Source organism: Sardina pilchardus, chromosome 8, assembly GCF_963854185.1.
Source record: "Sardina pilchardus chromosome 8, fSarPil1.1, whole genome shotgun sequence".
Lineage (NCBI taxonomy): Eukaryota > Metazoa > Chordata > Actinopteri > Clupeiformes > Clupeidae > Sardina > Sardina pilchardus.
This window is the reverse complement of record NC_085001.1, coordinates 7,910,125-7,923,846: the sequence shown is the minus strand read 5'-3', so window position 1 is coordinate 7,923,846 and position 13,722 is coordinate 7,910,125. Positions and strand designations below refer to the sequence as shown.

Genomic DNA, 13,722 nt, shown 5'->3' with positions numbered 1-13,722 from the left:
TTGGGACCTTACACAAGCGCTTAAGCGGTAGGCTATACGTCCACTAGACTAGACAATGTTTTAACCATAATGTCAAGAAAAACGCTGGGAGATCAGAACTTGTCAAGTTAAGTAGCTTATGTTGATAGCCTATTCCTGGTTAAAACTTTTTAAGGTTAGCTTACATTTGATACCTTTACCGTCAACAAACAGCCTATTACTCATTCATTCAGTCATCCAGTGCACCCTACTCGTTGTCGTGCTTTGCTGAGTCATGGGAGTTGATCATATGATTTAGCCTACGGTGGAAGCAGGCAGAATGTAAAGACACCTTTTGATATAACCTAGGCCTATACATTCCATTTGTCAAAGTCTTGAGGGGGAATTGTGAATGTAAAGGTTAAACTATACCCTTGTCTTCCTAGTTGTCTGCTTATTTTCCGAAGATTTCTATAAAATATTGTTTTCTAGGTGAGCCTCTTCAAAATGTAAAAAAAGAATTCAGACAAGGGTGCATAGGCCTGTGATAATACTAATAAAATGGATGTGCACACTTCTCCAAAATGACTTCTAAATAATTCATGAGATGGCATCAATACATTTCCTGGATCTTATTGCAGGCCACATTTCACTACAAGGCGCAATATGGGTTACTTCAAATAGCTCAGGTGCAATTACTAGTGATACAATTATATAAATCGGTTGATTATACTTTTTCAATCGCAAGTTTTTGAACAATCGCACAAGTTGTGTCATTTGAAATGTCACATGACAGAGAAAACCATGGCCTAAAAGTTGTCCCTGTTTGTGTGAGTAGGCTATAGATGAATGAGAGTGTGTTCTAAGTGCAAGTCAATTCAAGTTTAATTTCAATGAGAAGTCAGCGGCAGATTTGCTTCAGTAATGTTTTCTGTTAATACCTGATGCTTGATCTTGCACAGTTTCTTTCTTTTTTTCCAGGAACGTTTCACATCCCTCAACCTACAGTATAACCAGTTGGGTTATGAAACAATGAAAACCACATGTGACAACATAACTTTGAGGGCATACCACATAAAGTTGTTGCTCAGTGTTACTAAAGATTGTTTGCCTCTGGTTTTTGTACATGCACCTTGAACAATCAACAGAACAATGCACATACACTGAAAACGCATTTGTCAGATATAGTAACTCCAATGCATTAGATGAAAAAAGAAAAGAAGAAACACAGTCAATATCTTTCCAAAACCCCTGTGACCTGTCCCAGATCAATGTCCTCTCAAATAAGACAATGTATTAAATTGCCCCTATAACTTTAAAGTTGACCAATGGCACTGTCTTATCACCTTCACAGATAGCTAATGTGAGATGAGCACAGTGGTGCATGATGGCTACCATAAAATCACCAACTGTAGATGGTATGGTATGGGGTGAGGTGTGTCCTGTTACTGTAAAGTGTGTTGGGTTTTGAGACAAGGACTCTATCAGTGTGAGCGTACTTGTTATGTCAGCTGAGGGACAGATGTGTGTTTACACATTGGATCTGGCGCTGCACTAACAGCAGGGCTTCCCTCCCTCCTTCAGCAGAGCAGCAGAGAAAGTGATCATTACACTTGAAGACCACTTGGCCTGCACACCGGTCACATCCTTAACATAAAAACAACATACATCAACTCAAAATACCTGGCAGTAAATGGCACACATAATAAGTGTGAGTGTGTGCATAAAAGATCTTTGGCTGCTATCCATTAAGTTATCAAATGACAATAACACAGTCAGGTGAAAGTATAGCCCAAACATGCTTTCTTGATAAATATAATCAATCTTTCCCCAGTGTAGTTGCATGTGTACAGTATGTACCTTTAGAGAGGAGTTATGTGCAACGTTAAACTGTACTAGTGATAATCTTTGGGTGCATAAAGTGATCTAGCAATTACAGCTTGGCTCAGGTAATTGAGGCTGGAATCAATATGTGGATATACCTGGCCAATGTTTGTATGACAATTCTGGCCCCTTGAACCTTTACGGTCTGTCTCTTGGTCACAACTGATGTTCCCTGTGAGCAGTCCTAAAAGTCAAATGCATTCAATCATAATAAGCAAGTAGAGATGTACACAAGTTTTAACTTACGATTGTAAGTGCTGTACATTATCATCCCTCTATTTGTACACACAGGGATAATGATGTCAAGCAGTGAAACATTTCATACTCAGGGATAGTGATGCATAGCCGTGAAACATTTCTTATTCATTGAAGTCTATTGATTGGATTTGTAAAACTGAACTAACTCATTGTTTAGTGCCACCGTCTGAGACATGTCCCCTGGTAGAGAAGAAAGTGCCTCCACGGCAACGAGACCTCAGTGGGTTCACAATGACGCAGCTGAAAGATGAGAGGCACAACCACCCAGGACACTACGGAGAGACAATCACGGTGCCTCAGTGCTGAAAGACATGGAAGCAAGCCCAGAGAGGGCACCATCCTTAAGAGCAGTGTGTGAAGAAGAAAACCCAAAGAATGATACTGGAAACCAATCACTGATTGTAACACAGCCTACACTGTGCTGCTTGAAGGGAGGGCATGCTGCATTTAACACTACAGAATGCAGAATGGCTGCTCGCTTGCTGTGTGTCTAATTCTGTTTGGATTGTTTACATTGAGGAAGTGGTGCTGCTGTACAGATTGCTTGAGGTTGATTTCTATATTGTGTCTATGCACGTGTATCTGTACTTCCTGAATGAAATCCTGGAATTTATTTCACAATGTAGATATTTTGTCTGCGATGAGTAATAGAGGAGTTTCCAGACCAAGCAACACGGCTACAGTCCCTTTAACATTTCCAAATGTCTTAAGAGATGAGGACAATAGATGTTAAAGAGTTCTCGATTCTGGGAAAAGGTTGATATTTCAGTGCAACAGCCAATCAAATGACACCCCTCCCTATCATGCTCCTGACGCAATGTGTTGATAGGCTGAAACAGTGCACCACTTGGTTCAAGCCACTTCGTTTCCCATCTTACAAAAGCAGGACTGTGTATGAACAACCAGTGCTTTTTCTGTACACCCACAGAATGGACCACTGGTAGACCACATGGGAACAAGTCACTGAAAAGGTGTATTGGATTAGAAACACAGACTAGCTTTAATGAGATGAATAGGTTGTTACTCAATATATAATTGAGGGCAAATCCCTGTTGAGAGTTACACTTGGATAAATGGACTGGGCATGACAGACGGCAGTGAAACATTTTTATTTTTTTTATTGTCGGTACAGTGGAAGGACAATATGAGCTTGACCGAAAACAATGTTCTTGTTCTTAAGGTTTTGTAACGTCCAAAACAACCTCCCCTATCCTCACCTGACTGACAGAAAACCTGCCAATATCTGGCTTTAAAAAGCTTAGAGGGTTTTACTGAAAATAAACAAACACCCAACACATTGGGTAAGAGGATGGGGGCTGCCAATCTCTCCCCTGTGCTGAAGCTGCATGCGTAGAGCATTTCCAGTAGTGATTCTTTGGCACCTCAGCCTGGTTGAGTGGTGAAACCTGACCCCATTGTGGCCGGGGCAGTAGCCTGAAAACTAAACCCTCCAGTGGGGCGCTGGGACAGCGAGCCACCCAGTGTCTAGTGAGACACGGCGGCTAGGAAAACGCAGTCTGTGTGATGATGGGCCTGGGAGTCGAGCTCGGAGACACTCACTAGGTTGTTGACCTGACCAGGTGACCTGAGCGTTAAGCGCCTGTCTGCGGCTTGGCAGGCCTGATTGATGCGGCCGCCGGTGTTCTCTGCCCCTCTTCCCAAGGCCACAGGGGACCTGTAAGACCCGGCTACCGCTGTCGTAAAGATGCATTAGCTTGTTTACTCAACCCTCACCTCACCGCAGGACGACCACCTCGCCATCTAGTCAGCCATTTCCCACTCCAGGGCAGGGGAGAGGCAAGCTGATCTGCCCATTCATCACAGATCACTGGGAAAACCATTCAGCTCGCTCCTGCAATACTCCTGTAATGTTAGGCCAGAACACACACAACAGTTCATTCACCACATAGGATTTGTTTCAACATGGATCTGACTGTAAAATTAAAAAAATGGGACTACTGGTTTTGTTTTTTGGCTATAGGGGAAACAACAAATTCATGGCCCTAATTTAAATGTCGAGTAACGTCTAGAAAGCAAATTTAACCCGCTTGCACAAGATCAGTCATGTGGCATATGGGAGCATGGAGCGGAGTCATCAATGTTTGCGCTTCAGGTCTTGCTGATTACGTTAAATTAGCTAATTGACTTTACTTGGTTATTAAATTAGCATGGGTTAATACTTAAAACTTTGCACAACTTTCAAATAAGGGCCCTCAATCCATTCATTCGCCATCAGTAAGCCTGAGGAAAGGCTATATAGACTCATTGAGGACTTCAATGTTTGTTTTTAATATCAGACAAGATTGTTGAACTTTTCCGTGCAAACAGATTTCTTTCCTGAACATAATTTATAAATATGCCGTCTGTGCTTTCACAATCATTTTTTCATACAGCAGTGAACACGGCTTCAGAAAAAGAAGCCTCAAATGAATAAAAACACACACTCGCACGCACACAAGCATTTACACACACGGACACATACACAGGATTCAGAGTGACAGATCCACACAGACTCAAAGACATGTGGATCATTTTCAGCAGACTGGACTCCTCAAAAATACAGGACCGGTGCCAGGACTCCATCTGGGTCACACCTCGACACGTGATAAGACATTGTGGAAAAAAAATATTGCACGATTTCGTTATTCAAATATAGTGTACCTATTGAGCTGCTGCAGATATCTTTAAACCATTTTAGGAAACCCAAGAGAAAAGTACAAGGGGTATTATGAATCATGGATGCACAGCCTATTGAAATCTATACAACACTACATGCCATGGCAGTGTCAGGGAATACACTACAGGATGCAGTGCTAATATCGCCGTTATCTGATGGGTTTTGACACAAGCAGTTTTTCCAAGATGTATAACTGGGATGCAATGTGGTCCCTAAATTTGTGGTCTATTGAAATCAGAATGCACTAATCATAACATCGCTGAAACACTAGAAGCCAGACAATGGATATGGAAGTACAAATCATATGCCTGCTCTATGAGTCATAGCCCCCATAGTTTACTACATGAAATCAAAACAAAAAGGTCCAATAAATCATTCTTCCCTTACATACACACACACACACATACACACACACACACACACACACCAGTCATTGGTCTATGCCTTGGGATCTATACTCTGAACTATTCTGCACTGGATTTTTAGCCTCTATCGTATACAGAAACACTGGTATCATTTTGATGCGCAGATATCCCATAACCCTAGAGTCAGAAATATTTACCAACAGTAAAATCAGAGGCATTTTTCAAGGAAGTACCATCTATTGAGGGGTACCACAAAACTATTTAACATTCTGTTAAGTTGAGAGTGACACCAGTATGTCTTTCAACAGGACTGCCCAGTAGCAAAATCAATTTCTGTCTTCTTATGGTAGAAGCCATGCTTACAAAGGCTTCGGAGTCAGGTCTCACCCGACACGAAGAGGGCAACTCGGTACATGATAAAGTTGCCTATCTGACTAAGGAATGTGCCACTGGAAACAATATCGTCAAGTCGTGCATGTGTGTGTGATTTAATCAACTTGGATGAGTGGGTGTCCATGAGGAGTGGGGAGAGGAAGGGTGCCCTTCTTTTTTGGCACGGTCAAAACAGACAGAGGCCGGATGGCATGAAGGTCCAGCTCCATCTAAATCACGAAGGAACTTCAAGGAGTGTGGAAACAAATCTCGCCGGGCCGCAGAGTGTGCACGTACAAAACTGTTCACATTGCTAATGGTCATTTAAAAAAAAAAAAAAAAAGGATAATAAAACTTAGAGGGAAAAAAAAACCAACAAAAACAAAGATATCAAAAATAAATTAACACTGAAACACATGATAATTTCAAAGCTAGACTGAAACGGCTCATAGCACTCAAAATGTCCTCTCAAATCGCAGCTCGGTGAAGTTAACAGTCATTTTTTTTTTTTGTGTTGGGCGCCGCAGCAGCACAGAAACTTCACCTGAGGCCGAGCTCTCAGTCCGAACTCCGAACAGTCTCGTCAAGTCTTATGTGAAGTCAGCGTGATTATTGCCATCTTTTCAGCAGTCTAAAAAGGCGACCTTCATGTGTACTGGCCAATAAGGGCCCTGCCAGGGTGATGTCAGGAGTGGGGGTGGGGGGGTGGGGGCGGGTGCCAAACCTAAGACAGGCAGACCTCCAGCCTATAGCGTGACGAGGACGTCAGGGGAGTCCAAGCCTTCTTCCAACCACTGCATAGAGGAGGAGGCTCCGCGGTGGAGCGAGACGGCGCGGCGGTGGATGCGCCTCAGCCGCAGCAGGTAGAGCAGGATGGAGAGCAGCACCACGAAGAAGCAGGCCAGGAACAGGTAGTGCGTGTTGACGTACGGGAAGCTGGGCCGCCAGTGGGAGTGCGTCCCCTTCAGGCTCTCCTGCTGGATGTCCCTACAGAGCACACACACAAAAAAAGAGAGAAGAAAAAAAAACGAATTTCAGAACTGCATCTCTTAGGTAGGCAATGTCACTGGGTGCCTCTCATGTAAAGTTTATACGTCCTCCCTCGCTCCTCGGTCCTCGATCCTCACTGATCTACATAAAGAAAGATAGACAAAGGGATAGACTATCGTTGTTGCCGCCCCATCTTTCTTTATGTAGATCAGTGAGGATCGAGGCCCGAGGAGCGAGGGAGGACGTATAAACTTTACATGAGAGGCCCTTACTGTCTGACTTGACTGGACTAGAAGATTAGACGAGAAAATGACCACAGTTTCAAGTATTGTTAAGAGCCTATGGATCAAGGCATTGGCTAACTACAGGTCTTTACTTTCACACCATCACATGATCCTACTACACATTGAAAATAAATTTGATGATGACACAAAAACTATTTGCTAATTTTAAATTCATGACAGAAATTGGCAAATCACTGCCTAAGGTGTTGCTTTTAAGTCTCTGTCACCTTAGAGGCAGGAAACGTGTCCTGTAGAGGATGGCTCCCAGTGTCCACTGCACCTCTTTGTCATAGACCAGCAGCGCGGTCTTCAGGTTGTCGTAATTCGGGGGGAAGGCAAAGCCAGTGTGGAAAACTTCATGCATCCACGCGGATTTGAAACACTGGTACCTGCGAAGGGAGATATGACATTACAGAACACACTGAACCAAACAGAAAAGCTGCCGTTGTTATCAGCGGCAGAGGCTACCTCTGAGACTTACTTAAGCCTGTGCAAGTCAGCATGGGAGGCGTAGAGACCGCGGTCAAAGCGCTCCTTCAACGTTCTCCACTGGGTGGCACAGTAGTTCTACAGGAAGGAAACAAAGGGAAAAAAAATGATTAGGTTATTAGGAGGGGTTTTTAGATTACTGACACAGAAACTACACAGAGAAAGATTCAGAATACATAGTGGCGAACTTTCAAGAAGACGAGATTGCCATTTTTAATTGATGTATTTGACACCCACAAGAGCACAAAAGTAAAACCTGTTATTAGATATACAGTCAACTCCAAAAGTATTGGAACACATGCTTAAAGTTTAATATAAAGTGTCAGTTATAGCTGTTAGCTGTTGGCCTCAATGCAATTCAAACCAGCTAATTAGCTAACAGCTAATAACTGACATAAAGCATAGGCCAAGGGGATTTTATCAGGGTGCATAGTGTCCTGGATCCATGACATAACTGGCCTTTATGGGAATTTAACATGGGCGTTCCAATACTTATGACCCCCTATATTTTAAGGAAAACATTAATTCATTTACAATACATTATTCATTCACAAAGAAAATTGATGTCATTAAAGGTTGAATATTTCCTCATTTCTTCATTTAAGGCATTAAGATCAATTTCCAAAAGATGATTTTATATTAAACTTTAAGCATGTGTTCCAATACTTTTGGAGTTGACTGTATATTTGTAGTAATTAAGACACTATAACCAGCAGACAAATGCTGTGCCTACACTTCCTGCAGATTCCTACCTTTGCAGCGTTGGTGTACTTTGTGGAGTTGTAGTCACCGCCCATGCGCAGCACGTCCTCGGTACAGTAGTAGAACTCGGAGAAGCCGTAGAACTGGCTGTTCCGGAAGTCGATGGCCGGCTGGTAGATGCCATTGAGGGAGGTGTGCGTCTCGTTGGTGCGGTTGAGGAACGGCTGCAGGAGCAGACGGCACGAGTCGAAGTCGCCCGTGCCGCGGATGTGGATCCTCTGCCCTGTGGGACCCACTTCGTCCTGCAGGTCGTTGGGAAGACACGGGTCCAGGACTGGAGTGTCTACAGACTCCCCCACATGCTGGTCCAGACGCCTGAGTCCAGAGAAACACACAGAAACACACCGCTGCGCTGAGCATGAACTGCTTTAAGTACGTATACTCCAACATGGCGTCTCAGTTCACCCAAGGACCATCATTCTGTCAAGGGAAGCAACATGAGGACTACCACTGACTACAACAGGAAGTTAAAATGCACAGGGATGTCCGTCCGCAGATCCTCCAAGATCGCCTCCTGCTGACTGAACATGGAAACACCATTCACAACTCCAGGCAAGGACCAACACCACTGTTCATCACAAACTTCCTAACACTGAAACCAAGGACCACCATTCTGACAAGGGAAGCTCATTTTGCTTCCCTAGTCAACTCTGACTACAACATAGGGTGCCTCTCAACATGCCTCCTCGATCCTCGATGCTCGATCCTCGAGGGGCGTTCCCACTGATCTATAACTAACACTGGATAGACTATCCCATTGTTTCCCCCCCCCATCATTCTTTATGTAGATCAGTGAGGATCGAGGCATCGAGGAGCGAGGGAGGACGTATAAACGCTGCATGAGAGGCACCCATTGTGATTACTACATTGAGACTACAAAGAGATTACAAAGGCATGGTCAGGGACCAGCAGCAATGCCCTCACTGACAACCAGTGACAAACCCCTGATCTGTATCTGCATAATCCACACTTAGGAAGTTTTTGTTGAGATCAGAAGAACAGGTGATTATCTTTACCAGCAAACATTATAATAATAATAATAATAAGCTCATCTGAATCCACAGAGTAAATAAGCAACATAAAGCAGAGAGAATCCTGTGGGTTCATCAGACTACACCTTGTTTTCGTTACGACTCTTCTGCTGAAAGTAGGCGGGTCTTACTTGTTCTGGACAGCGGTCTTGCTGACCATGCTCTCCTCGTATCTCTGGCGGGCCGCGTTGCCGCCGTAGCCCAGGAAAGTGGACACATAGACACGGTAGACGTGCTCTGTGCGGTGGGCATCGCAGCCCAGGTTAAACTCTGCCAGCAGGTTCTTTGCCATCTCCTCCTGCGGAAGCACAGTCTGCGATAAGCCAGGCCGTCCATTTTTGAGAAGTATAATAATTTTATTACTATAAAAGACCACTCTAAGGACAGAGAAGTTAGTGATTGTTGTTTTTTTCTATTTGAAAAGGTTAAAACCAGCCAGCGGTACTTCAGAGCCACACCAACACCCAATCTAGGTTTCAGCTTGTTTGTTAAACCCAAGAAGCTGCATAGCATTATCACCAGTCACCCCAAAAGCCTTTAAACACAGAAATCACTCACTGAGAAGGAATCAGTTTTCAGAGTTTGATTGTAATTATCTCTGCTTAAATTCACCTAAATACTGTTTGCATATTTGTGAAGAAACCCTGATCTACAAATGTTATGCTTGTCAGCAGAGGGACACCCAAACCTGAAGATCTGCCATCCATCATTATAGCCCATCTTATTTAGCTGAGCAAAACTATCCCCAGAGCTTATTGACACCCCAAAACTGCCGGATAACAGATCTCCAAAGTCTGAGTGAACCCACCATTGCTGTTTGGTTAGTGCTCTAAACGCGTATGCCCCATCCTATTCTGAATCCATGCATCTTATCTCTGCAGAAGGAAGAGCTTCAACTCCATTAAACAGACAGGGATGTTCACCGTACAGACCGTGGGCCAGTGGTGAGTCAAATGTGGGGAAGAAATCGAATGAGCAACAGAGGTCAACAAACTTGTAAAAAAGGGAAACTGTTTAGGGATAGTAACCTGTTGTGGAGAAGCAAAGCTTACACTTTTGGGCACTTCGAATGCGATCTGCGTGGAGACGCCGCCCATGTCCAGCACGCCTGCCGTCCGCTTGCGCACCATCGCCTCCTGCTGGTCACCCCCTGGGACCTGCACCTCCACCACTGCCTCACCATCTAATGAGGGAACAACGGCTTTAATATAAAAGAAATGCCACTGTCGGCGACAAACTGTCATAAGCTAAGGAAACCAGGCACTCACCATGATCTCCATGATTGAATCTTCCAAGAACAAAGTTAATCCCAATCCATGCATACACACCTGGACAAATAGAAAAAATAAAGGCAAATTTAAATGTGTGTTTAAAGATGTCATTGCACTGGGTCTGGATCGCAGTCTAATATAAAGTGCTAGTAGAGAGCAGACTCACCCTCCTGTTTCCCAGAGATGACCTCGACATGGGAGTCTGAGAACAGGAAGTTAAAATGCACAGGGATGTCCGTCCGCAGATCCTCCAAGATCGCCTCCTGCTGACTGAACATGGAAACACCATTCACAACTTTAGGCATCAACAAAGTCATTCTTCACAAACTTCCTAACACTGAAACCACTCCATATTTGCCTCACCAAAAGCTTAGAGTCCCTTTTTAAAATGCCACATTTCACAGAGAGCAACCTGCCTACCAAGTCAGAAGAGTAGGTGAGAGGATTCTACAGATATTCATCAAAGTATGTGGCATCTGTACTCTTCCGTGTAGAGAGGATAACATTACTGGCAAGGCTCCAATTCACAAAATACAGCAAGCCCATCAAAGGAAGTAATGGTAGCAGTAGAGTTAATGCTACTGTTTGCTCAGGCTTGTGGGAAAACATCTATTCATTTCTGGATAATCTGATGCCATACGAACATTGTTTAGCTCAACTCCAGGTCACACATCATGTGACGAGATAAGTATTCTCTGGCTTCTCTTTGACTGAGCCTTCTCTGTGGACTAGTGCATTTTGTGGTCTTGCATGCAAATGGATATGCTTTCTAATGGAACACTTGATGAAAACATTTTGCAATTATTGTCTCTCATGCGGTGAGTACCTCTCAGGCAGCACTCTCATTCCCGCGGTGCAGAGGATGTACAGAGGCGTCTCCTGATGCTTAAACTTTGGGATGTGTTGTGCCGCAAAGCTGAGTAAAGGATAAATGTAGTCACTGGCCTTCTCTGGTGTGGTAGCAAGTTCAGAGATACCTGTCAGTGCGCAAACATCAGAGGGTTACAACAGCAGGTCACAGAATGAAAAAAAAAGATGTTAGAAACAATCAATAAAACCCTGAGTGTTCTCCTCAGAGGAACATGTTAAAATTCAACACCAATGATGCACCACGGCTTACAACTAAATTATTACAAGTCGCAGTGAGAATAGCTCACCTGGTTTAATCTTCATGACCACAGGCTTCCTATGCTGGTCTCTCATCTGACGGATGTCTAGCAGGTCGTGTGGGTTGCCGTTGTGCCGCGGCCAGCAATAGACAAACACCCGTGAACCGCTGCTTCCACAGTCAATCACCAGCCCGTAGTTAAGGTTTGGGTTGCTGGTGTCTGTGACCTCTAAATCCGTCACTCTGGCCAAATGTCTACAGGGTTACAAGGGGTGCCACACAAGCAGGTGAATAAGCAGGACATCATCAAACACCACATAAATCTGTCAAGTTTACGGAGACTGAAGTGACGTGGCAACCAATGTAAGACCTTCACCTGTGAATGTGGGAATCCTCCCTCACCCAGCTGTACTGGCCCTTCCCTGTGACCAGCAGCAGGTAAAGGAGACCCAGAAGCCCAGCCAACAAGCTCAGGAAGATCAGCTGTCTGAATGAAGGAAGGAGGAGCCGGGGGAGAACCACTGGTGATATGCTGAAGTGCCAGGAGGCAGGGAAAAGGCAGGATATGCTGAGCCTGTGGAGATCAGAGCAGGGAAGAAGAGGAGAGGAGAGGAGAGGAGAGGAGAGGAGAAGATTAAATGGGCAGTTCATCATTATAACGGGCTCTACATTTCACTTTATACAACAGATGCACTTGAGAAGATGTCGTGAGACAAAATGCCTTCATTAGCAAACAGCATCTGCTTTCACTGAAATGGAAACTTACTTTCCCATCCTGTTGAGAGCTGGTCAAATCAATTCAATGTAACCGATGTGTTGACATTTGACTCCAGTAACATTACCGGTAACCCTGCTGGGGCACATGGAAACTTCTGGAGCACGTCATTACTAACCTGTAATGAGACAGAGGAATAACAAACTCAGACTTCAACAATACATTTGTCCTGATGTAAAGGTTTTATAGGCAACTAGCTTGAGAATATACCAATTTAGAAAACGAACAAAGACATCATCTACAAATTCATCTTGATGGGATACATATGATGGAGAGGATAATGCAATCATTCGCGACACAACATCGATCGTGGACTCGTGACGTGGCAAAGATGCCACTGCTTGTAAAATATAAATTGCGTAGGTGGTGGTTAGCATTACCTGTTGTAACATATGGTGAGAAGCTAACTGCCAAACATCTTACACGTCACTGCTGAACATGAGCCGAAAGATGCACACCTGAAATGTGTTATCCAACCTAACTTGGTTACCTATCGTTACAATGTAACATCTAATCATCCAGTGTAAGTTACAAACTAGCCACTAATGTAAGTTAGATCACTTTTCCAAGAGAGCAGTGTATTTGTGTCTCTGGTATAACTGCGTCAACACACAACGTTAACGGAAGTAACTTCTCAGAGCAATCTACCTGCCGTAATGCATCTGCTTTAGTATCCTATTTCAATAACTGTCCAACGCGACACGAAGGCCCCGGTCTTTTAACGTTACCGTCAACGTCAGAACAGCATCCTATCTGGCTTTAAACCTGAAGTTACATAACCTGTGTCTGTCGTGCGTCTAGATAGCCATGTCCTCCAGTGCTGCTACATTCTAACCAGCCGGTTAGCTGCCAGCAAGACAGGCTATGGTTAAACCATAGACCGGTTAAACGTTAGCTGCTAGCTCGTTTGAATTACTGGGACAGAGCTCCAGTGTCACATAATTAGCATAGCAACCTGTTAAAGATAGGTTGTTATCCATGGACATATTGTAACTGATACATTGAATGCTTAAACTAAACAAGATAACCAGACAGAGTATGTGTACGTCACCACTTGGTCTTATAAGAGAAATTCAGCAACCTACCCAAACCAAAACACGCAGCTAGCTACCGTTATAACCCAATTTGTAGGTTCACGAGAAAGTTTAGCCCGGCGGCATGCTAGCGTTTAAATGTAACGTAGCTAGTGCTAACGGTTAGCTATCTATGCTACCACATTAGCTCACGTTAGCGTGATGGCTGTAATTCCATATTTATCATGTTGTCATATAGCCACCCTGGTCAAATATATGTTCTACATACCCAAACATGTCCTTATCTGTGCATCCAGTAATTGTTTCAACATTAGATCCAGGTAAGAATCATCTCAAAGCCGAGAGGAGTGTCGCCATGGGCCAAGAAAATCTCATTCCGATGTGATTGGCAAATTGCGCATGCGCTACAGCTCGAAGTTTCTTGACGAAAGATTAACAAGCCTTTTTTTCCGTATACAAATTAC

At 43.9% G+C, this 13,722-nt stretch overlaps 1 protein-coding gene across 3 annotated transcripts; it reads right to left on the bottom strand.

Moving 5' to 3' along the window:
* Window positions 1-3,229: 3,229 nt before the first annotated feature.
* On the bottom strand, window positions 3,230-13,651 carry entpd4 (ectonucleoside triphosphate diphosphohydrolase 4). Of its 3 annotated transcripts, XM_062542569.1 has the most exons (14): window positions 13,527-13,651; window positions 12,216-12,342; window positions 11,826-12,023; window positions 11,499-11,704; window positions 11,168-11,318; window positions 10,508-10,611; window positions 10,339-10,398; window positions 10,099-10,253; window positions 9,202-9,368; window positions 8,030-8,354; window positions 7,270-7,355; window positions 7,016-7,177; window positions 6,239-6,501; window positions 3,230-3,963 (listed from the first exon to the last, which is right to left on the bottom strand). In XM_062542569.1, exons 2-13 carry the CDS (start codon window positions 12,221-12,223, stop codon window positions 6,261-6,263), a joined length of 1,863 nt encoding a protein of 620 aa, XP_062398553.1. In that variant the 5' UTR covers window positions 12,224-12,342; window positions 13,527-13,651; the 3' UTR covers window positions 3,230-3,963; window positions 6,239-6,260. The 3 variants fall into 3 exon arrangements, with proteins under 3 accessions (XP_062398553.1, XP_062398552.1, XP_062398554.1); XM_062542568.1 differs by lacking the exon at window positions 3,230-3,963 and having other exon boundaries at window positions 4,371-6,501; XM_062542570.1 differs by lacking the exon at window positions 3,230-3,963 and having other exon boundaries at window positions 4,371-6,501; window positions 10,123-10,253.
* Between the last annotated feature and the right edge of the window lie 71 nt (window positions 13,652-13,722).